Source organism: Hypanus sabinus, chromosome 7, assembly GCF_030144855.1.
Source record: "Hypanus sabinus isolate sHypSab1 chromosome 7, sHypSab1.hap1, whole genome shotgun sequence".
NCBI classification, from domain to species: Eukaryota; Metazoa; Chordata; class Chondrichthyes; order Myliobatiformes; family Dasyatidae; genus Hypanus; species Hypanus sabinus.
Window position 1 is genome coordinate 9,272,943 of NC_082712.1, and position 23,115 is coordinate 9,296,057.

At 43.0% G+C, this 23,115-nt stretch overlaps 1 protein-coding gene across 1 annotated transcript in view; it reads left to right on the top strand.

The window, feature by feature from the left end:
- poln (polymerase (DNA directed) nu) overlaps positions 1–23,115 on the top strand; it is a 283,259-nt gene that overhangs the window by 49,303 nt on the left and 210,841 nt on the right. Inside the window, exons 10-12 of the mRNA XM_059974013.1 lie at positions 1,705–1,761; positions 4,111–4,164; positions 10,580–10,645. Of these exons, the coding sequence (XP_059829996.1) occupies positions 1,705–1,761; positions 4,111–4,164; positions 10,580–10,645 (177 nt within the window). The remainder of the gene's footprint in view (positions 1–1,704; positions 1,762–4,110; positions 4,165–10,579; positions 10,646–23,115) is intronic.

Sequence of the window (23,115 nt, forward strand, 5' to 3'; positions counted from 1 at the left end):
AAGGAGTTATTGTGAGAGGGACAGAGAAAAAGAGAGAAAAGAGAAAAAGGGGAAAAAAATAAGGGATGGGCTAAGAAGGGGAGGGGGGCATTAACGGAAGTTAGAGAGATCAATGTTCGTGCCATCAGGTTGGAGTCTACCCAGATGGAATATTAGGTGGTGTTCCTCCAACCTGAGCATGGCTTCATCTTGACAGTAGAGGAGGCCATGGATAGACATATCAGAATGGGAATGGGATGTGGAATTAAAATGTGTGGCCACTGGGAGATCCTGCTTTCTCTGGCAGACAGAGCGTAGGTGTTCAGTGAAACGGTCTCCCAGTCTGCGTCGGCTCACCAATATATAAAAGGCCACACCGGGAGCACCGGACACAGTATACCACACCAGCTGACTCACAGGTGAAGTGTCGCCTCACCTGGAAGGACAGTCTGGGCCCTGAATGGTGGTGAGGGAGGAAGTGTAAGGGCAGGTGTAGCACTTGTTCAGCTTACAAGGATAAGTGCCAGGAGGGAGATTGGTGGGAAGGGTTGGGGGTGACGAATGGACAAGGAAGTTGTGTAGGGAGTGATGCAGAGCAGACTTGATGGATGGAATGGCTTAATTCTGCTCCTATGTCTTATAGTCTTATGGTCTTTTTTAGCTAGACAGGGTGTTGAAGGAGGTGTTTGGCACACTTGCCTTGATGAAGCAGGGTGCTGAGTTGGGATGTCATTTTACAGTTGTATGAGATGTTGGTGAGGTTGCCCTGGGAGTATTATATGCAGTTCTGGTCACCAGCTACAGGAAGGATGTGGGTGCATGGAAAACGCTTCCAGGGATGGTGGCTGAGGCAGATACATTAGGAACATTTAAGAAACTCTTAGGTAGGCACGTGGATGATAGAAAAATGCAAGGGTTTGTGAGAGGGAAGGGTTAGATTGATTTTAGAGTAGATGAAAAGACCAGCACGATATCAGAGGCCAAAGGGCCTGTACTGGACTGTAGTGTTCTATGTTTTTTGTTGTTTTTAATGTTTGTCATTAAGCTAGAGAGGGTTCAGAAAAGATTCACAAAAATGTTACTGGGACTAGAGGGCTCGAATTATGAGCAGAGACTGGACAATCTGGGATTTTTTCTTTGGAGCGCAAGAAGCTGTGGTCCTCTTCCGCATGATTTCATTGTTCATTTTTGACTTACAAACAGTTGGGGTTCAGGAACAGGACCCTGTCAAAACCTGGGATCTGATTGGATAGAACTTTCATGATGGGCTGAACCACCTCCTGCATGGTATGAATCTGTGATTTACATGAGCTAAGAATTACAAGTTCCAAGCCACAGGACAAGCAAGAAGAATGATATTTCTCTAATTCAAACATCTTATGTTCCTGCTTGGCATGTAACCGTATCTGGTTCTATTTTATACTTGCTGTTACTCTGTACAAACATCATGCAGCTGTGAGATTTATTCAGAGAAGGAATACTTTTATATTTTGTTGCCATAAATTATGGGGTTTTAAAAGGGTTGTTTAAGTGATTGGTTGCCTTATAAAAAATTCATGCTCAGAATGTACTCGCCAATAAAAATATCAACTGTATTTCCCGAGATTAGCTGCTTGACATGAAAGCTATCTGTGAGATAATGACAAGAGAGCTTAATTTAGCAGAGTCGGGGTTCTGGAATGTTTAAATATTAAGATGGTCTTGTTGTGTGGTTATATTTACCAGCTGCTGCAGCTGCAGGAACTTCATCCACTGCCTAAAATAATCCTGGAATACAGACAGGTGAGTCAATCCATTGGAAAAGGCGAAAGATTCCCAGCCAAGATCAACAATTGCTTTAGCAATGCAATGACCATAAGAGCAGAATTAGGCCACTCCACCCATCGAGTCTGCTCCGACATTCCATCATGGCTGATTTATTATCCCTTTCAACCCTGTTCTCCTGCTTGCTCCTCCTAACCTTTGACACCCTGACCTAACAAATCAAGAACCTATCAACCTCCGCTTTAAGTATACCCAATGACTTGGCCTCCACAGCCATCCGTGCAATGAATTCCACAGATTCACTATCCTCTGGCTAAAGAAATTCCTCTTCATCTCTAGTCATATGGACATCCCTCTGTTCTGAGGCTGTACCCTCTGGTCCAAGACTTCTCACTATAAGAAACATCCTCTCTATATCCACTTTATCTAGGCCTTTCAATATTCGATTGGTTTAAAAGGGTCCCCCACCCCCAATCTTTTAAACTCCAGCAAGTACAGGTCCAGAGTAACATGCTCCTCATATGTTAACCCTTTCGTTCCCAGGATCATTCTTGTGAACCTCCTCTGGACCGTCTTCAATACCATTACATCTTCTCTTAGATAAGGGGCCCAAAGCTGCCCACAGTACTCCAAGGGCAGTCTGACCAATCCCTTATAAAACCTCAGCATTGTTCTCATATTCTAGTCCTCTTGAAATGATGCTAACATTGCACTTGCCTTCCTCTCAAATTGCAAGTTAACCTTTAGGGAGTCCTGACCCCCAAGTCCCTCTGATTTTTGAATTTTCTCACCATTTAGAAAATAGTCTATGCCTTTTTTCCTTCTTCTGAATTTCATGACCATACACTTCTCTGTACTATTCTATATGCCACTTCTTTGCTCATTCTCCCAATCTGTTTAAGTCCTTCTGCAGTCTCCCTGCTTCCCCATCATTACCTGTCCCTCCAGGTAGCGTTGACAGTGGGACTTTATTCTGCCGCCCTAGTGTTTTCCTGAGCTGACCTTGCAATTCAGCTATGCGAAGTTATTATGAGCTGGAGGAACCTGTTCCTGCACTGTACTGTCCCAAGTTCTAAGGTACGATCTACAATAAGACAAGATCAGGGTGATCATGGAAAAAGCCATGAACAAGATTATCTGGAACACATAAAATGATCAAACTCAATAGGTCAGGTAGCATCTATGGAGGGGAATAAACAGTTAAAATTTTGGGCCACGATTCCTGCCACTGTCTGTAAGGAGTTTGTACATTCTCTCATGACTGCATGGGTTTCATCCAGGTGTTCTGGTTTCCTCCCACAATCCAAGGACATTCGGTTAAGATTAGTAAATTGTGAACATGCTATGTTGGTGCTAGAAACATGGTGACACTTGCAGGCTGCCCAGCACAACCTCATTGATTTGATTTGATTGGAGGCAAATGATGCTTTTCACTGTATGTTTGGATGTAAACGTGACAAAATAAGTTATCTTTAGAGGGATGTGGGTGTAGACCTGCCTAACTGGAGTTATTTGCTCAGCGCTGTCCTGCAACAGCTTTCTTGCTACAATGCAAACGTTCATTGATCTCACTGCCATGTTGGTGCCTATATGACAGAGATCTGCTCCGATTATAAAGAAAGGTCACACATTGAAACATCAAAACGAACAGTGAAATCTGTGTCAATAACCAACACAGTCTGAGGATGTACTGGGGGCGGCCCAGAGGAGTTGCACGCTTCCGATGCCAACACAGCATGCCCATAATCTACTAACTTCAACCCGTACAGCTTGAAATGTGGGAAGAAATCAGAACACCCAGATGAAAACCAGATCATGGGTTCACTGTACAAACTCCATACACAGAGAGGTGGGAATTGAACCTGGATCACGGGCACTGTAATGACATTACACTAGTCTATGTTCTCCACATGTTATGATTGCTGCTGAAGGTTTTGTCCATTCCAGGACTTGTTAGATTCTCATTCTGACTGATTTACACTCCTATTATCTCACCAGGAACCCCCAGATTCTCAGCATCAAAATTGGTGCTTTTTGGTGCTCATTGATGCTTCTCCATGTGGTATGGGACCTATTGAATTAGGACTGGGATAGAAATTCACCATGCAGGTATAATAAAGGCCATGTATTTTTCGCTGTGTCCAAAATTTGGTTATATTGATTTTACTAACTTCTCTGGGATTCACTTCTTGTGGTGTCTGGGAGAATGAGCTTTACTCCATAATAATACTGGAGGGTTAGACAATCTAGTGAGTGAGGAATGCCAGATGAGGGACTTATCCAGCATTCTTCAATCAGAGTGAAGAATAAAAATAGACTATTCCATCATGCACCTTGTAACCTGCACAGATTTAATTTGTTTTTCAGATTCATAAGATCAAATCAACATACATCGATGGCCTTCTGTCCTGCATGAGGAAGGTAAGTTATTTTAGATGCATCTGATAAACATGAGCTGGCACACTGATGGCATTGGATTCCAGAAAATATAAACAAAATATTTAAGATTTGGATATAATGTTCCATCTTTTATTTCTTCCCCACCTCTCCCAACATTTTTTTGTCCCAAGTTTCCCTTCTTCCCCATTCTCTGCTCTGTACATGCTCCCAATTCTTTCCTGTTTCCTCACCAATCTGCTGTTCACTGTCCCTTATTTCATTTTATTTATTTATTTATTTTTTACATAGTTGATGTCCTTTCCCATATTCTCCATTCTGACCTACTTCTCCTGTTCTTCTTTCTCTTCCCTTTCCTCGTCTCCAATCTTGCCTCATGCCTTTCTGGCTTTCCTCTCACTCCTTGTCAGTCCTCCCCTCCTGTCTCTCTCACCCCTTTCTCCATTCTAGTCCATTCTCCTTCATTCCCAAACACTCCACTGTTGTCTTTCTTCCCATCCTCTTTACATTTTCTCTACTATCCATCTATCTGCCATACTCTCTGTGTTCTATCCTCTCTACTCTCCTCTCACATCCTTTTCTTTTCTCCTTACTTCTCTAATCTCTCTGCTCTCCCATCATCTCTGGTCTCTTATCCGCTGCACATCCTCTCCATTGTCCTCTCTACCATGGATCTTTGCTCCTTCCCAGTCACTGCAAAATCATTTACTCACTTTTTTATTTTATATTATTTTTATTTAGAAACACAGTAAAAGGTCCTTCCAGCCCAATGAGCCTGTGCAGCCCAATTACACTCATGAGACCAGTCAACTTACTAACTGATTCGTCCTTGGACTGTGGGAGGAAACTGGAGCACCTGGGGGAACAGGAGGAACGTACAAACTCTGTGCAGACAGTGCCGGAATTGAATCGGAGTCAATGGTGCTGTAATAGTGTTACTCCAATTGCTAACCCCGTTCTCCTCCGCTCTCCTAACCCCCGTCCATGCTCTATTCTCCTCTGTCCTCCGCATCCTGTGTGCTCTCTTCACCTCCCTAATCTCTTCTGACTCTGCCACCACAGTACATTCAACCAAGGAGAAAAATGTGACAGCTGTCCTCACTTTAACTCTATGCATGTACTTCCTTAAGGGCTCACTGGGTGGCAGTGTGGCCTGAGATGACAACCGTGCAGTCCTGTGCGTTGCTGGCTCAGTACAGGTTGGAGAATGTGGGAACTTTGGTTTCTTAGAACTGCAGCCTAGTAGCCAGAATGTGCATCACACTGACATCCTAAGCCCAGGTTTTGAGCCAATTTGAAAATCCAAAGGTACCATAAAGAAAGTCATAGCTATGCTAGATTCATTGCACTGGGCAAAAAATCTTACCATTGCCAGCATCTGAAGAAGACTTTGCCTCAAGAAGGATGCCCACTATCCGGGCCCTGTCCCCTTCTCTCTGCCACCATGAAGCAGGAGGTACAGAAGCCTGAAGTCCCACACCACCAGGCTCGGGAACAGCTAATTCCTATAACCATCAGATTCTTCAACTGACCTGTTTAACATTAACCCTGCCTCAGTGACAGAACACCTTCTGCACGGTCTAGTCTCTGAGTGTAGTTAATTAGAACTAAGTTTTGTTTTGCACTACCTTTTCTTTCTTCACTCTGATAAATTATGTACAATTGATGTTGTGTGTTGTCTGTAACGCTGTTGTAAGCAATCTGTTTCTGTTTCCATACCCCCCTATATTTGTGCACATGACAATAAACTCACCTTGATTTGACTTGAAACAAACTTCTGCAGGATCTCAAGGCATCAGGCAGCATCTGTGAAGGCAGAGAGATGGTAGATATTTTAGGTCAAGCCCCTGTCTCAGATTACAGCATGTCTTGTGTCTCCATCTCTTTGTGGAGAGGGCAGTCTGGTAGATTCAGTCTTCTGTTCCATTTTTGTTTTCCTTTTGTACATGTCCAATTCCTTTTTGAAAGTTACTACTGAATCTGCTTCCACTATTTAAAGCACTGCACTTCAACTGATAACAATTGTAGACCCTCCTCATCTCCCCTTTGTCAATTATCTTCAATCTGCAGTTACAAAACACCTGCCTTATTGAGTCTTATCAAAACTACTTGTGATTTATAACATCCTTTCCTTTATTGTATACAAGGGGCAGCATAGTAGCGTAACAGTTAAGTAATGCAATTACTCCAGCAACCGGTTGTTTAATTCTGCCACTGCCTGTAATGTGTCGTTTGTTCTCCCTACAACTGCATGGGTTTCCTCCAGTTCCCTCTCACATTCCAAAGATGTACAAGTTAGCAGGTTAATTGGTCACAATGGGTATAATTGGCAGTGTGGACTCATTGGCCATGAAGGGTCTGTTACCGTGCTGTATCTCTAAATGAAATAAAACAATAAATTGTGAATAATTTCCTTTCTCTGCTGTGAAGCAAGTAACCCTGGTGACCTGGTATCTCCCGTGCATCCACAACAAGGCCTAAGTAGGCACCTTGACGCAACTCCCATTGTTTTGGATGTGTACCCTCAGTGAGGGTTAGGTGTTGATATCTAAAGGTTTGGTTTAGTGCCAAAAGGTCAAACATTTAAAAAATTAAAATAAAAAGAAACTATATTTTAAAAATAATTATAACTATTTAAACTATAAAGACTATTCCTAGAGGATATTGAACCTGTGGAACTCATTGTCACAGATGTCAAACCATTGAGTATATTTAAAGCAGAAGTTGATAGGTTCTTGATTAATAAGGGTGACAAAGGTTATGGGGAGAGGGCAGAAGAATAGGGGTGAGGGGGAAGTAAGTCAGTCATGATAGAATGGGCCAAATGGCCTAATTCTACTCTGTTTATTATGGATAGAAATTGGACCACATGGATATTACAGAGGTGACTTGATAGAGATGTATGTATAAGATAATAAGAGGCACAGGTTGGACAGTCAGCACCTTTTTCCCCAGAGTGGAAATATGAGAGTGTATAATTTTAAGGATATTGTAGGAAGGTATAGATCTGTCAGAGGTAAGTTTTTTACACAGAGAGTGGTGAGTACATGGAACTCACTGACAGGAGTGGTGGTAGAAGTGTAGGTTTTCACAAAGAAAATGGTGGAGAGATTTTATGTTTAAGAAAAATCCGTAGCAGCTTGTTTATTGAACACAAAAAAAAAACCGAACACAAAGTGCGCCAGAAGTACTTTGTGTAATTACATCATCACATCAGACCAGCCTCTTAAAGTGAGACTCCAACTCAATGTCAGTGGTTGTGAATTCTGTACGTTTCCACCAATTACATTATCCTCCAGACCCTCTTCCCAGAATTCACTAAAACCAGCATTGTCCGGAGCTCAGAGGAGTCACCCGGCTCAGGTCCTGTGTTCCATGGTGGAGTTACTGAAGGTGCATCTGGCTCGTCAGAGGTGTACTGACACACTCATGGTCACGTTGTGACGCTAGGGGCATGGTAGCAGAATCCTCCAAATCTTGGTGAGCCAGTTTAAGGTAATGTACCAAAATATGTTCAGGTTTACCCCTCTTATCTATGATAAAAGTCTTTTCTCCCCATCCCAAACTGTGGACACTCCTCTGATGATAACAATGTTGCCTTTTTGGACAGGGAGGACAGGTGGTTTGAAAGAGGGGTTAAAGAAGCCATGTTTGTCAAACTGGAAAACCCATCCCTGAATGGAGGGAGTGGGGTACAACACCTCCCATCAACTACTTACAACATAGTCCTATCATCTTTACCCCAGCATCTCCACAACAGTTCACACCTCCATTCATGCAAATATGACTAATGACCCTCTCATTACCTCAATGACTCTAAACAATCCTCATGTGATTGCTAGACCTTTAAACAACCACTGAGTTTATAAGCCAGAAAACTATCCACCATGGATCAGAACTCTCTTGGATGAGTGGTGAAATGGCTTCTGGACAACACAGCAAGTCCAGTTGCCTTGATTTACTACTGCTTGATAAATAGCTGTAAAGGATTTGAATTTACTGAGTAGGGTGGAACACTGTTGAGAGGCTGACCTGCCAGTTGTGGAATCAGGAGTCAAATCACCTGGCACTTGTATTGGCTGCCTGTATACCAACTCTGCCATGGACAACTGCAGGTCCTCTTTTGGAGCTGTTCTGAGTCCCAGCAGGACCCACAGGAGACAATCATGCAAATAATCATGGGTCAGGGAAGCCCTCAGTGCAGTCTTTAAGGGACAGTGAAACTGCGTACATAGGCCATTGGACTACAGGTGATATGCTGTGGTGTGATCTAGCTTGAGGTTTTGGGCCATTGCAGCCCTGAGGTCTGATAGGGTTGGGGGCTGCAGTCAGTTGAAATATTGGCTGGGGTGCCAAACCCAGCAATTGTGTGCTGATGAATGCCTGAGCTATGTCTACAGCCATTGTTGATGCTAGAGGGATGACCTCTGGCCACCTGGTGATATGGTCCACCATGGTAAGGAAGTGTGGGAGGGGGAAGAGGACCAAGAAAGTCCACATTGACATGGCCAAACTGTCACTCAGGGGTTTCAGAAGGTGCCAGTAGTGCCTGGACATGATGGTTAATTTTTGTTCTCTGGTTCTTCACACAGACTGATTCCAATCAAGCACATCCTTTCCAAGGCTGTGCCACACAAACTTAAGTGCAACCGGTTTCTGTGGTTGCAAGAGGCCTTATACGAAATTAAAAACAGTCTGCCTCCAATTTGTGGACATAATTGGACAAAGATGACCAGTTGAGACATTGCACAGGACAGAAATCCCAGATTTGCTGAACTTAATGTCAGCTAATTGCAGGCCGGTGATTGCTGTTCAGTAAGCCTGGACTTCGGGGTCAGTAATGTGGTTGGTGCCCAAGGCAACATTGTCAACCCCTTTGTGAATGGCCATGAGAAGCAATCCATTATGGCATTACTTTTCCCCTTCATATATGATATATCAGTTGTGAACTTGGATATGTGGGTCAGGTGGCATTACTGCCATGCAGGCCATGGGTCTGATATTTTGGCCGTCGCTTGAAGGAGGGGTTTGTGGTCAATGAACTCTAGGAAATGGCAACCCCTCGAGAAGAAAACAAAAATGGTGGATAGTTGTTACAGCTATACTTGCTTTCGGTGGGATGGAAGTGTCGGCTGAAGAAGACGTACGACTTCATGCACAGCACCCACAGTATGGTCCGAGGTTTCAGTGGTAATGGCTATGAGGAGTGGGTGCACTGGTAGGTTTGTGTTAGAAAGAGCTTGTTTGGTATCATCAAATGCCCTGGTGATGTCCACTGGCCAGTCAAGCACTTGATTAGGGGTATTGCTTTTAAGCACACCATACAGGGGGACCATAAGTTCAGCGGCTCGTGGAAGGAGGCGGTGATATAAATTCACCATGCCTAAATACTCCTGTAGTTTTTTGTAGTGCAGGACAGTAGGAAATCCATAATAGTGGCTATTTTTGATGGGAAGGGTTCACACCTTCTGCAGAAATGCGATGGCTGAGAACGCCATTGGAAAGTCTCTGCTGTATTTTTCAGGCCACACGGCATGCACAGAAACTCAAACAGACCTAACAGGGTTATCACAGCTGTTTTGGGAATGTCCCTCAAACTAGATCAACTTTAGAAAAAATTAACTTCCTGGCTAAACGTGCAGAAAAGTCCTGGATGTGTGGGATCAGGTAATGATCGACATCACATCAGACCAGCTTCTTAAAGTGAAACCCCAACTCAATGTTGGTGGTTATGAATTATATACATTTCCACCAATTACATTACCCTATACAGACAAATACATTAGGGAAAGTTTAAGAGACTGTTAGATAGGAAGGCTATGTGGGTTGGAAAGGTTAGATTGATCTTGGAGTAGATTGAAATGTCAGTACAACACTGTGGGCCGAATGGCCTGTACCGTGCTCTACTGTTCTATTGTCTATGTTCACCAACATCCATATAACAGGGCTGGTGGAGCTAATGCAAAAAGCAAAATGATATCAAAGCAGGGCCTTGAGTCTGCACTGTCATTAAGTAGCTAATATTTAGGAATGAACTCAGAATCAGAATAAGGTTTACTGTCAATGACACGTTATGAAAGTAGTTGTTTTATGGCAGTGCAAGATATAAAAAAAATTACAAAATCAAAATAAATAGTGCAAAAGAGGATTAGTGTTCATGGGTTCAGAAATCTGATGGCGGAGGGGAAGAAGCTCTTCCTAAAATGTTGAGTATGGGTCATCAGGCTCCTGTACCTCCTACCTGATGAGAAGATGGCATGTCCTGGATGGCGAGGGACCCTGATGAATTTATCTGTTAACCCATTTTTGCCCTGAGTGAACTCCCCTCCCTAGGTTTCCACTACCTGCTGTGTTTTCTCTCTGCTTTTTATTGTTCAGTGTCTCATCAGGTGGCATGTTCTTTCCCTAATGGATATATTTTCTTAACTTTCTTACACAGGGTTTTGTGTCCCCTACGTGGAATCAGACTGGCACTGTCAGTGGGAGGCTGTCGGCCAAGCATCCTGTAAGTGCTTTCAGTCAGCCTAGGGCTTCTTTCACATTGTTCTCTCTGCTGCAGAGGTGAATGCACAGGCCATTGTCTAACAGAAAGCAGGAAGGCCTTTTAAAATCAATCGGCCCCTTCTCATTATGGGTTTGAGTTTAATCTTTACCACAGCACACAAAGCCTCTCTATGTTACAGTCCATAGTCATGGAGTTATACAGCCCTGAAACAGGCCTTTCGGCCCAACTTGTCTGAACTGACCAAGCTGCCTAACTGAACTAGTCCCATAAGCTGGGGTTAGGCCCATATCCTTCTAAACCTTTCCTATCCATGTACCTGTCCAAATGCTTCCTAAATGTCATAATTGCACCAACCTCTTACCACTTCCTCTGGCAGCTTTTCTTTATTCACCACCCTCTGTGTGGAAAAGCTAACCCTCAAGTTCCTTTCAAAACTTTCCCCTCTCACTTTCAACTTATGCCCTTTTCTTCTGGACTCCCCTGCCCTGGGGAAAAGTGTGTAGCTATTTACCTTATTAGTGGCCCTCATGATTTTAGAAAGCTCTTTAAGGTAATCTCTCAACCTCCTACGCTTCAGGGGAAAAAGCCCGATTCAAAGTTCAAAGTAACACAAACCTGTAGCCATTCCCCTCAAAAATAAGTAAATAGTTTTGGATAGTGTTGTAGTGGATGACCTCCCTGGTGAATGCCATGGAGATCGGCTTACAGACATCGAGCATTGTGCAGAAGGGAAAGAGGGAGAAGAGGGAGTGGTAGTGATAGGGGATACAATAGTCAGGAGAACAGAGGAGATTATGTGGACGTTAATAGGACACCTGAGTAGTATGTGGCCTCCCACATGCCAGGGTCAGGATGTCTTGGATCGTGTCCACAACATTTTGGAGAAGGAGGGCATGCAGTCAGATGTCTTGGTACATATTGGTTTCAATGTCATAGGAAGGAATAGCAAAGAGGTCCTGAAAAGAGAACTTAGAGAGCGAGGTAGAAAGCTAAGAAGCAAGACCTCCTGGGTAGTAATTTCTGGATTGCTGCCTGTGCCACACGGCAGTGATGGTAGAAATGGGATGATTTGGCAGATAAATGTGTGGCTGAGAATCTGGTGCAGGGGGCAGGGCTTCAGGTTCTTGGATCATTGGGATCTCTTCTTGAGGAAGTATGACCTGTTCAAAAGTGACGGGTTGCACCTGCACCCGAGGGGAACCAATATTCTCAAGGGCAGGTTTGTTAGAGCTGTTGGGGAGGATTTAAACTAATTTGGCAGGGGGGTGGGAACTGGAGGGAAGGGAATCAGGATAGGACAGATGGTAAAAAAGCAAAGATAGCATGCAGTCAGACTGTCAGGAAGGACAGGCAGATGATAGGGCATAATTGCAGCCAGCAAGGTGAGTATCAGTGCATTAGGGATGCAGAATCAAAAAGGGTAGCAAACACAGCACTCAAAGCGTTATATCTCAATGCACGGAGTATAAAAAATAAGGTGGATGATCTTGTTGCACTATGTGGCCATCACTGAATAATGGCTGAAGGATGATTGCAGTTGGGAGCTAAATGTGCAAGGTTACGCATTGTATAGGAGGGATAGGAAGGTAGGCAGAGGGGGTGGTGTGGTTCTGTTGGCAAAGAATGGTATCAAATCAGTTGAAAGATGCAACATAGGATTGGATGATGTTGAATCCTTGTGGGTTGAGTTAAGAAGCTACAAGGGGAAAAGAACCCTGATGACAGTTATATACTGGTCTCCCAACAATAGCAGGGTTATGGACAACAAATTACCACAGGAAGTAAAAAAGGCATGTCAAAAGGGCAAAATTTTGATCATCATGGGAGATTTCAACTTGCAGCTCGATTGGGGAAAATCAGGTTGGAAATGGATCTCAAGAGAGTGAGGTTGTTAAATGACTACAAGGTGACTTTTTAGAGCAGTTTGTCATTGAGCCTACTAGGGGATCAGCTATACTGGATTGGGTGTTATGTACTGAACCGGAGGCGATTAGAGAGCTTAAGGTAAAAGAACCCTTAGGAGACCATGATCACAATATGATTGAGTTGAACTTGATATTTGATAGGGAGAAAGTAAAGTCTGATGAAGCAGTCTTTCAGTGGAGTAAAGGAAATTACAGTGGTATGAGAGAGGAGTTGGCCAAAGTAAATTGGAAGGAGCTGCTGGCAGGGATGACAACAGAGCAGCAATGGTGTGAGTTTCTGGGAAAAATGAGGAAGGTTCAGGATAGATATTCTACAAATGAAGAAATACTCAAATGGCAAAATAGTACAACCATGGCTGACAATGGAAGTCAAAGCTAATGTAAAAGCAAAAGAGAGGGCATACAACAAAGCAAAAATTAGTGGGAAGACAGATGATATGGAAGCTTTTAAAACCCTACAGAGAGCAACTAAAAGAATCATTAGGAGGGAAAAGATGAAACATGAAAGCAAGCTTGCAAACAATATCAAAGTGGATAGTAAAAGCTTTCTCAAGTATGAAAAAAAAGAGATGAGAATGGATATAGGACCGCTGGAAAATGAGGCCGGTGAAATAATAACAGGGCTCAAGGAGATGGCAGATGAACTAAATGAGTATTTTGCATCAGTCTTCACTGTGGAAGACACTAGCAGTGTGACATTTATTGAAGTATGTGAGGGAAGAGAAATGGGTGCAGTTGCTATTACAAGGGAGAAGGTTTTCAAAAAGCTGGAAGACCTAAAGGTACATAAGCCAGCCAGACCAGATGAACTGCACCCTAGGGTTTGGAAAGAGGTAGCGGTAGAGATTGTTGGGGCAATAGTAATGATCTTCAAAATCATTGGACTCTGGTATGCTGCCAGAGGACTGGAGAACTTAAAATGTCATTCCACTCTTTAAGAAAGGAGGAAGGTGGCAGAAAGGATATTATAGACCTGTTAGCCTGACCTCAGTGGTTAGGAAGATGTTAGAGTCAATTGTTAAGGAAGAAGTGATGGAGTACTTGGTGACACAGGCCAAGATAGGACAAAGTCAGCATGATTTCCTTAAGGGAAAATCCTGCCTGATGAACCTGTTGGAATTCTTTGAGGAGATTACAAATAGGATAGATAAGGGGGATTCAGTGGATGTTACATATTTGGACTTTCAGAAGCCTTTGACCAAGTGCCACACATGAAGTTGTTTACCAGGTTAAGAGCCCATGGTATTATAGGAAAGTTACTGGCATGGTTAGAGCATTGGCTGATAGATAGGAGGCAGTGAATGGGAATGAAAGACCCTTTCTGATGGCAGCCAGTAACTAGTGGTGTTCCACAGGTTTTGTTGTTGGGACCGCTTCTTTTTATGCTGTGTATCAATTATTTAGATGATGGAATGGATGGCTTTGTTGTAAAGTATTCAGATGATTTGAAGATTGTTGGAGGGGCAGGTAGTGTTGAGGAAACAGATACAGAGTGGCAAATGAAATACAATGTTGGAAAATGCATGGTCATGCACTTTGGTAGTAGAATTAAATGAGCAGACTATTTTCTAAACAGGGAGAAAATCCAAAAATTTGAGATGTAAAGGGATTTGGGAGTCCTTGTGCAGAACACCTTGAAGGTTAATTTTCAGGTAGAGTTGGTGGTGAGCAAGGAAAATGCAATGTTAGCATTCATTTCAAGAGGTCTAGAACACAAGAGCAGGGATGTGATGCTGAGGCTTTATAAGGCACTGGTGAGGCCTCAGCTTGAGTATTGTGAACAGCTTTGGGCTCCACACCTAAGAAAAGATATGCTGGCATTGAAGAGGGTTCAAGGGAAGTTCACAAGGATGATTCTGGGAAAGAAAGGGTTATCATATGAGGAATATTTGATGTCTCTAGGGCTGTACAGCAATGAGGGGGAATCTCACTGAAACCTTTTGAATGTTGAAAGGCCTGGACAGAATAGATGTGGAAGGGATGTTTCCCACAGTGGTGGGAGTCTAGGACAAGCAGGCACTGCCCCAGGATAGAGGGGAGTCCATTTAAAACAGAGATATGGAGGGTGGTGAATTTGTGGAATTTGTTACCTCAGGCAGCTGTATAGACCAGGTCATTGGGTATATTTAAGGCAAAGCTTGATAGGTTCTTGAGTGGACATGGCATCAAAGGTTGCAGCGAGAAGGCTGGAGATTGGGGCCGATGAGGGGAAAAAAGGATCAGCCATGATTGAATGGCAGGGCGGCCTTGATGAGCCAGATTCCCTAATTCTGCTCCTGTGATTTATGGTCTACCTATCGCCACCTATTCCAGCGCCAACAGAGCATGCTCACAATGTTCAGCAGACCAACACTAATAAATATCCCCTGTCCCACCCTCTTATAACGCAAACCCCTCAGTTCTGGTTACATCTTTGTTGATCTTTCTTGCACCATCTCCACTTCAGTAACATCCTTCATATAACAAGGTGACCAGAACTGGGTTGTTTTGGATTTCTTTGTGTCGTATCTGCCTGTAAGGAGACAAATCTCATCACTGTATAATGATTAATTTACAATAAGTGTACTTTGAACTTTGAACATGACATCCCAAATCCTGTATTCAGCATTATGACCAATGAAGGCAAGCATGCCAAACACCTTTACCATCTTGTCTACCTGCATCACCAGGTAACACTTCCAGGGAACACTTCAAAATATCCACAGAGAGGCCTAGGGCAGCACAATGCAACACTGTTCACACTTGATGTAAAATTGGGTTTTGATTCCCATCACTGTCTATAAGGAGTTGTATGTTTTCCCTGTGATAACGTGGGTTTATAGCCGGGGTGGGGGGTGGGGTTGGTGGATAAGCTCCCACTACCTACTTAATGCTCCCAATGTCATGTACCTCAAATAGTCTCTGACGACCAAGTCCAGCTCCTGGCCTTCATGTGTGGCTTAGCTTCAAAGTCCAGTGGACAGGAGAAGGGGCAAAGTCAGGTTACTGGTGCCTTAAAACTAGCTGCTTCAGGCAGATGGGGCTTGTCAGCTGTGGTTGGCAGCTCATCTAGGAGGAAAAAAAGCTCTGATCTCAAACCTCTGCTACCTTGTGGCTATACTCACTCATGGGGAAGGCTTCAGAAGTAAACCTCGAGGGAAAAATCTGAAGCTAGAGTCCCTAAGGCGGTCTTACGTTGAGTTCAACATTGCCTGGCAACTCCTGCAATGCTGCTGGTACCAAACTGAATCAATCTCTGCCTTTTCTTTGGGTTCATCAGATGTGTGGAGAGGGGAGCTTATTACTTGGGCGATAGCTTGCATATATTCATAGCTCCATATTGTACTGCCCAGGCTTGCATATCTAGACAGCTGATTGACAGAAGCCTCATGAGTGTCAGTCTTTTCTCTGGGTGCTCCCGTTTTCTCCCACATTCCAAAGACGTACGCTTAGGTTTAGTCGGTTGTTGGCATGCGATATGTTGGCACCAGAACCATGGCGAAATTTATGGGCTGCCCAGCACAGCTTCTTGCTGAGTTAATTTGACGTAACCAACACATTTCACTGTATGTTTCAATGTAAATGTGACAAATAAAGCTAATCTTTTATCTTCATCTTTTAACTTTACATATAATTTTGATTAGATGCATAAGTTTGCATTTAGGGTTCACTATCAATGATGCACCTTTTCTAAAGGTAGTTTTCTCCAACCCTCCAGCAATTTGGGTTCAAACAGGACAAAAGAGCAAATAAGTGCAAACCATTCTGGGTTCTTCAAGCTTCGAGTTTGCTTGTTAGATCTGAGGATCACTCATGATGGTTCATGGGTGTTCCTGATTCTAGGGTACAGATGCCAACCATGGGAATGGTAGAACTGTGGCCTGGCAATCCAGAGACCTGTGCTGATCAAGTGACAGGAGTTCAGATTCCATCTGCAATGTTTAAATTTAGTTAATTAACCGTATCCTTGAGTTAGAAGACTCATATCTGGAATGGAGACCAGGGGCCTGCTGAATTGTAATAACCAATGTGGTTACTAATGCATGAAGGAAAGAATGTCAGCTTTGCTTTCTTTGACCAGTTAACTCATGACTTCAGGTCCACAGTAATGAGGTTAACTCTTGCATGCCCAGCCAATATTTCTGGGATTAGTATGACCAACTAATGTAAAGGGTTGAATCTGTGGTAAACTGGTAGGATACACATCAACAAAATGAACAGCAAAATTTTCAAATTTACTAGGTTGACATTTTTTCTTTTCACAAAGTTCAAAATAAATTTATTATTAAAGTGTATATAAATTGTATGTCACCATTTACTACTCTGAGAATCAGTTTCTTAGACCATAAGACATAGAAGCAGAATTAGGCCATTTGGCCCATTGTATCTGCTCCACCATTCGATCATGGCTGATTTATTATCCCTCTCAACCCCATTCACCTGGCTTCTCTCTGTAATCTTTGATGTTATTATTAATCAAAATTCTATTAACTTCCACTTTAAATATACCCAGTGACTTGGTCTCCATGGCCATCTATGGCAATGAATTCCAGAGATTCACCATCTGCTGGCAAAAGAAATTTCTCTTTATCTAAAGGGGCGTTCTTTCTATCCTGCTGCTCTTCCCTCTGGTCCTGGTTTCTCCTACTATTGGAAACATCATCTGCATGTCCATTCCAACTAGGCCTTTCAATATCCAGTAGATTTCAATAAGATCTCCCTCATTCACTCAAACTCCAGCAAGACAGGCCCAGGGCTATCCAACACTCCTCATAACTTTTCATTTCAGAGATCATTCTTACAAACTTCCTCTGGACCCTCTCCAATGGCAGCACAACCTTTCTTAGTTATGGGGCCTAAAATGGCTCACAATACTCCAAATGGGCTCTGACCCACATTTTATAAAGCCTCAACATTACATCCTGAGGAAGAGAGGAACGAGAGAGTAACAGAGAGGACCAATTATTGATTGTCATTAAATCCTGGTCCTGCTGGTGATGTCCCCAACTTGTCAATCACAGAAATTAATTAAAAACTTGTCAGTTTTTATACTCTCTACACAGGAATATTACAGAAAAGTATTTATTGTTTCAATCTACTGTATAATAGCGTGAACACAAAAAAATTGGAACGGGGTTGTGCTGGAGCTTGGAAGTCAGTACAACCACAGCATGGACACTTGTGGTGAAGGCTGAGCTTGAGTAAGAAGGTGAGGAAGAGAGACTGTAGATGTTGGAATCTGGAGCAACACACCATCTTCTGCAGGAACTCAGTGGGCCAGGGGCATCTACAGAGGGAAATTAACAGTTGAGATTTTGGGTTGCGACCTTTCATCTGGGAGGGTGATGGAATCAGAAAGTTGCTGGGAGAATTCTGTGTTATCATACACAGATGGGATCTCCTTATTTTGGTGAGCAGACAGAAGCACGTGTCCTGGTGTCCTTTGCAATCAGAGTATAGTTTAGTATAGGCCATACCAAGGATACCAGCCAGTTCCTTCATTTTGAAAAACGCAGAGCAATAAATTGGATCGAAGAGATTTGGTTGGGAATAACAAATTATAGAACATAGATTGTACTGTATCAGATTGATTGTGAGAATGTGTCAAGTGCTCACGAGCCGATTAATCATGCGGTGAATCAATTGGGCCTCCTATATGTGAGAGGCACTCTCTTTCAGCACGGGTTTTTGAGTGCACATGCATTTCGTTTTGGTGGGCCCAGTTGTTGCTCCCTCACAGCAAATTGCTCATCATGTACCATTACTAACATGACTCAGTATAAAATTTTAATTATTACTCTGTTGTAGTAACATGTAACATAGATCATACATCATAGGCCCATGATATCTGTTCATGGCCCTTTGGCCTATGATATCTGTTCATACTATAATCCCAATTTAAACTGCACATATGCCTGCTCATTGTCTCTATCCCTCCATTTCCTGCCTGTTCATGCCATGGAATGTGCTTAATAACACAGTCTGAGTAAAAGAGTGTACCTCATAAAGGCTCAGATTAAAGATTAGCTTTGTCATATGTACGTCAGAGCATACAGTGAAATGCATTGTTTTGCGTCAAATCAAACCATTGAGAATTGTTCTGGGCAAGTGTCGCCACACTTCTGGCACTGACACAACATACCCACAACTTACTAACCCTGCCTGACATCTTTGGAATGTGGGTGGAAGCTGGAGCAGCTGGAGGAAACCCATGTGGTCACAGGGAGAATGTACAAGGTTCTTACAGACAGTGATTGAACCCCAATCGGTGATCATCTGGCTGTAAAGCCATGTGTTAACCACTACAGTACCATGCCGCCTTTAAACCTTCCTTTGAACTTCGAACAGTACAGCTCTCTACACGCCATTCAGCCCACATTGTGGTGCTGACCTATATGAACCTTCCCAAAACCCACGTCCTCTGGTATTTGAGACATGGGGGCAGAATCAGTCGAGTTTCCTCCGCCATTCCATCATGACTGATGTATTGTTCCTCTCTACTGTAGGCACAGCAGAGGAATTAGGCCATTCAGCTCATTGAGCCAACTCCACAAATTTAACATTTCTACATTGGGAATAAGCATTATATTTCAATATATACATGACAGCACAGTTGCTAGTTTCCTTGACTGCCCATATCATTCAAACAGACCTCATATCATAGAGACCAGAAGTATTACAGGAATATCATAACCTCCAAAGTGACTTCAGTAACACAACACCTTGAGTTGCCTCTCCACTGTCAGTGCAAGTTGATATCTGTGGGACTACCAAAACATCTCTTTAGCCAGAGCTTGGTGAATCTGGGTATATTTAAGGCAGAGGTTGATAGATACTTATTTGTCAGGGCCGTGTTCTTTTGATTGGCTGTTTATGAACCAAATCAGCACAGACACCTAGTGCTGATAATGGACTGCCTTCAAGTGATGCTTTCAATGAGTGCATCCTCCAAATCTTCATATTCATTGTAACATTCAAGATGATTCTTTGTAGTTCCTAACCTGTTGAATTAGTGAAATCCTTTCATTTTCGCTCCTGGTTTTTTCTGGCATCTCCAGGCTTGAATGCCTGAAACCACAGTGAGTAAAAAAAGTTCAGAATTCTTACTGCTTTATTTCTCTCCATCAGTGACAAAAGTCACTGCTTTTTGAACAGAATCGCATGCAACTCTTGCTATTTAAAAGTTTTACTCTAAGTGTGGCGTAGGGTCCAACACGAGTTAGAAACTGTTCGACAATGGTCTCCTGTCCCAATTAAGTGGCATAGTGTCCCAAGTGAAAGAAAGGAATTCTGGCTATTTTCTTAATTTGCTTTTGTTCTTCAAGAGTTGTCCTAAATAAGAGGTTGCCCCAGCTAACCAGTAACCCAATTAACCAGAATCTACTGTACATTAGAACAAACACCTCTTGAATATTACAATTGTACTTGTCTGGATCTCTTCCTGAGGCTACTCATTCCATGTACTCTCTCCCCGCTTCTCTTGTATCTGTGCCCTCTGGTGTGGGACTCCTGAACCCTGCAGAAAACACTATGACTGTCAAATTATTAATGGTGAATAAATGTTACTGTCATCACTGTGAGCTTTAGTACCTCAGAGAGAAAATCCATTCATTGTATTCTTAAGGGAACAGAAAACGGTCAATTAGAGTGGCATTTATAAATGACACTCACAAACCCCACAAAAATAAAATGAACAAACAAGGCACCCGGGAGTATTAGTCGGCAGTTCACTGGAAGTGGTAAACGCTGTGTGGAGCAACATTTTAAGATTCATAACTAAAGGTAAGAGCACATACCACAAAAAGTGATCATTTGGAGGAAATTAGACTACATCATGCCCATTTCTTGGGTAAAAGTGGTTGTATGCTCGGACCACACATGAAGCATGTTGAACAGACGGGAATCCTTATCTAAGAAAGGATATGCTGGCATTGGAGAGGATCCAGAGAAGGTTCACGCAAATGATCCTGGGATGAAAGGGAAGAGGAGGATTTGATTGGTCTGGTCCTGTACTCACTGGAGTTTAGAAGAATGGAGGGTGGAGAGGTTCTCTATTGAATATTGAAAGGGCTAGATAGAATAGAATGGCCATGGAGAGGATGTTTGTGATGGTGCGAGAGTCTAGGACTAGAGGGCATAGCCTCAGAATAGAAGGACGTCCTTTTTAAAAAGAGCTGAGGAGGAATTTCTTTAGCCAGAGGTTTGTGAATCTGTGGAAATCATTGTCACAAATGCCTGTGGTGGCCAAGTCATTGTGTATATTTAAGGCAGAGACCGATATGTCCTTGATGGGTAAGGCCATCAAAGGTTATGGGGTAAAGGAAGGTGAATGGGGTTGAGAGGGATAATAAATCACCCATGGTGGAATGGTGTATAAGACATTGGTGAGGTCTAATTTTGAGCATTGTGTGCAGTTTTTGTCACCTGCCTACAGGAGAGGAGTAAGTAAGAGCAAAAGAGTGCAGGGAAAATTTCCAAGGGTGTTGAGGACCTGAGTTACAGGGGAAGTTTGAATAGGATCGGACTTTTTCTTAGAACATTTGATAGAGATGTACAAAATTATGAGGGGTATAGATAGGGTAAATTCAAGCAGGATTTTTCCACTGAGGTTGGGTGAGACTACAACCAGAGATCATGAGTTAGTGGTGAACGGTGAACCATTTAATGCGAACATGAGGAGGAACTTCTTCACTCAGAGTGTGGAATGAGCTGCCAGCACAAGTGGTGCATGCCGGTCAATGGAATGGTGGAACAGACTTGATGGGCTGAGTGGCCTGGTGCAGCTCTTAAATCTAATGGTCTTATAGTCTAATGGTATGGTGTACCAGATTTTGGCTGAACACTCAAGAATCTGACTTGGGTCCCAGCACGCTGCCACCATATTGATGTTCACTGTTTTGGCATGCTGGTTGATTGCTACAAGTGATGTTGATCGAATGTAATTATGTGAGAAAGCATCCAACATCCCATCTGCAGCACTTCTCAGAAATTTGGCACAGCATATGCTGTGTATATTGCAAATCATCTTCACAGCTCAACTAGTCTTCTTGGAGACACGTTGTAAATGGTATCTGATTTTCTTTTTAAACCTACCTTCATGTAAAGGTGAGTGGCCTGGGTGCAATTCTACAAGAAGGAAGCTTAGCTTTATTTGTCACATGTACAGCTAAACATACAGTGAAATGTATTGTTTGTGTCAATGCCCAAAACTGCTTTGGGCAGCCTGCAAGACACCTCCATCTCCACTGAGTAACTCACCTGCCCATGCCCCCAACCACCACTACTTTATCATTTCCTGTCAGTTACCTCTTGTACAGACACCCCTGTACCTAGCGTCACCTCATGGACATACAATTAATTTATGCATTTATATTTATTCTGTTTTTATTTTAATATCATGTTCTTGATCTTATTGAATTTATTTTTGTTCTGCATTGGATATGGAGTAACAATTTGTTCTCCTTTACACTTGTGTACTGGAAATAGTATTAAACACTCCTGAATCCTGAATCATGATTCAAGAACCATGGTTCCAGCACCAGCATAGTTTTCCTACAGCTTTCTACCCTAACCCGGATGTCTTTGTGGGAGGAAACCAGTCATGGGGAGAACGTACAAACTCCTTTCAGACAGCAGTGGGAATTTAACCCTAATCACTGGCACTGCATTGCATTATGCTAACTGCTGTGCTACCCTGATGCCCATCAGCATTTTGAGTTTGAGCGACAGTCTCACTGAGATAAAACATTACTGTTCAGTGAGTCACAGATGGCATAATTGTGTAGACCATCATAAATAAATAGAATCATATATACTTACTTAACCTTCCTAATTCTTTGTAAAATATCAATTTAGCCATTTAACATAGAACATAGAATAGTACAGCACATTACAGGCCTTTCGGCCCACAATGTTGTGCTGACCCTCAAACCCTGCCTCCCATATAACCCCCCCACCTTAAATTCCTCCATATACCTGTCTAGTAGTCTCTTAAATTTCACTAGTGTATCTGCCTCCACCACTGACTCAGGCAGTGCATTACACGCACCAACCACTCTCTGGGTGAAAAACCTTCCTCTAATATCCCCCTTGAACTTCCCTCCCCTTACCTCAAAGCCATATCCTCTTGTACTGAGCAGTGGTGCCCTGGGGAAGAGGCGCTGGCTGTCTACTCTGTCTATTCCTCTTAATATCTTGTACACCTCTGTCATGTCTCCTCTCATCCTCCTCCTCTCCAAAGGGTAAAGCCCTAGCTCCCTTAATCTCTGATCATAATCCATACTCTCTAAACCAGGCAGCATCCTGGTACATCTCCTCTGTACCTTTTCCAATGCTTCCACATCCTTCCTATACTGAGGCAACCAGAACTGGACTCAGTACTCCAACTGTGGCCTAACTAGAGTTTTATAGAGCTGCATCATTACATCGCATCTCTTAAACTCTATCTCTCGACTTATGAAAGCTAACACCCCATAAGCTCTCTTAACTACCCTATCTACCTGTGAGGCAACTTTCAGGGATCTGTGGACAAGTACCCCCAGATCCCTCTGCTCCTCCACACTACCA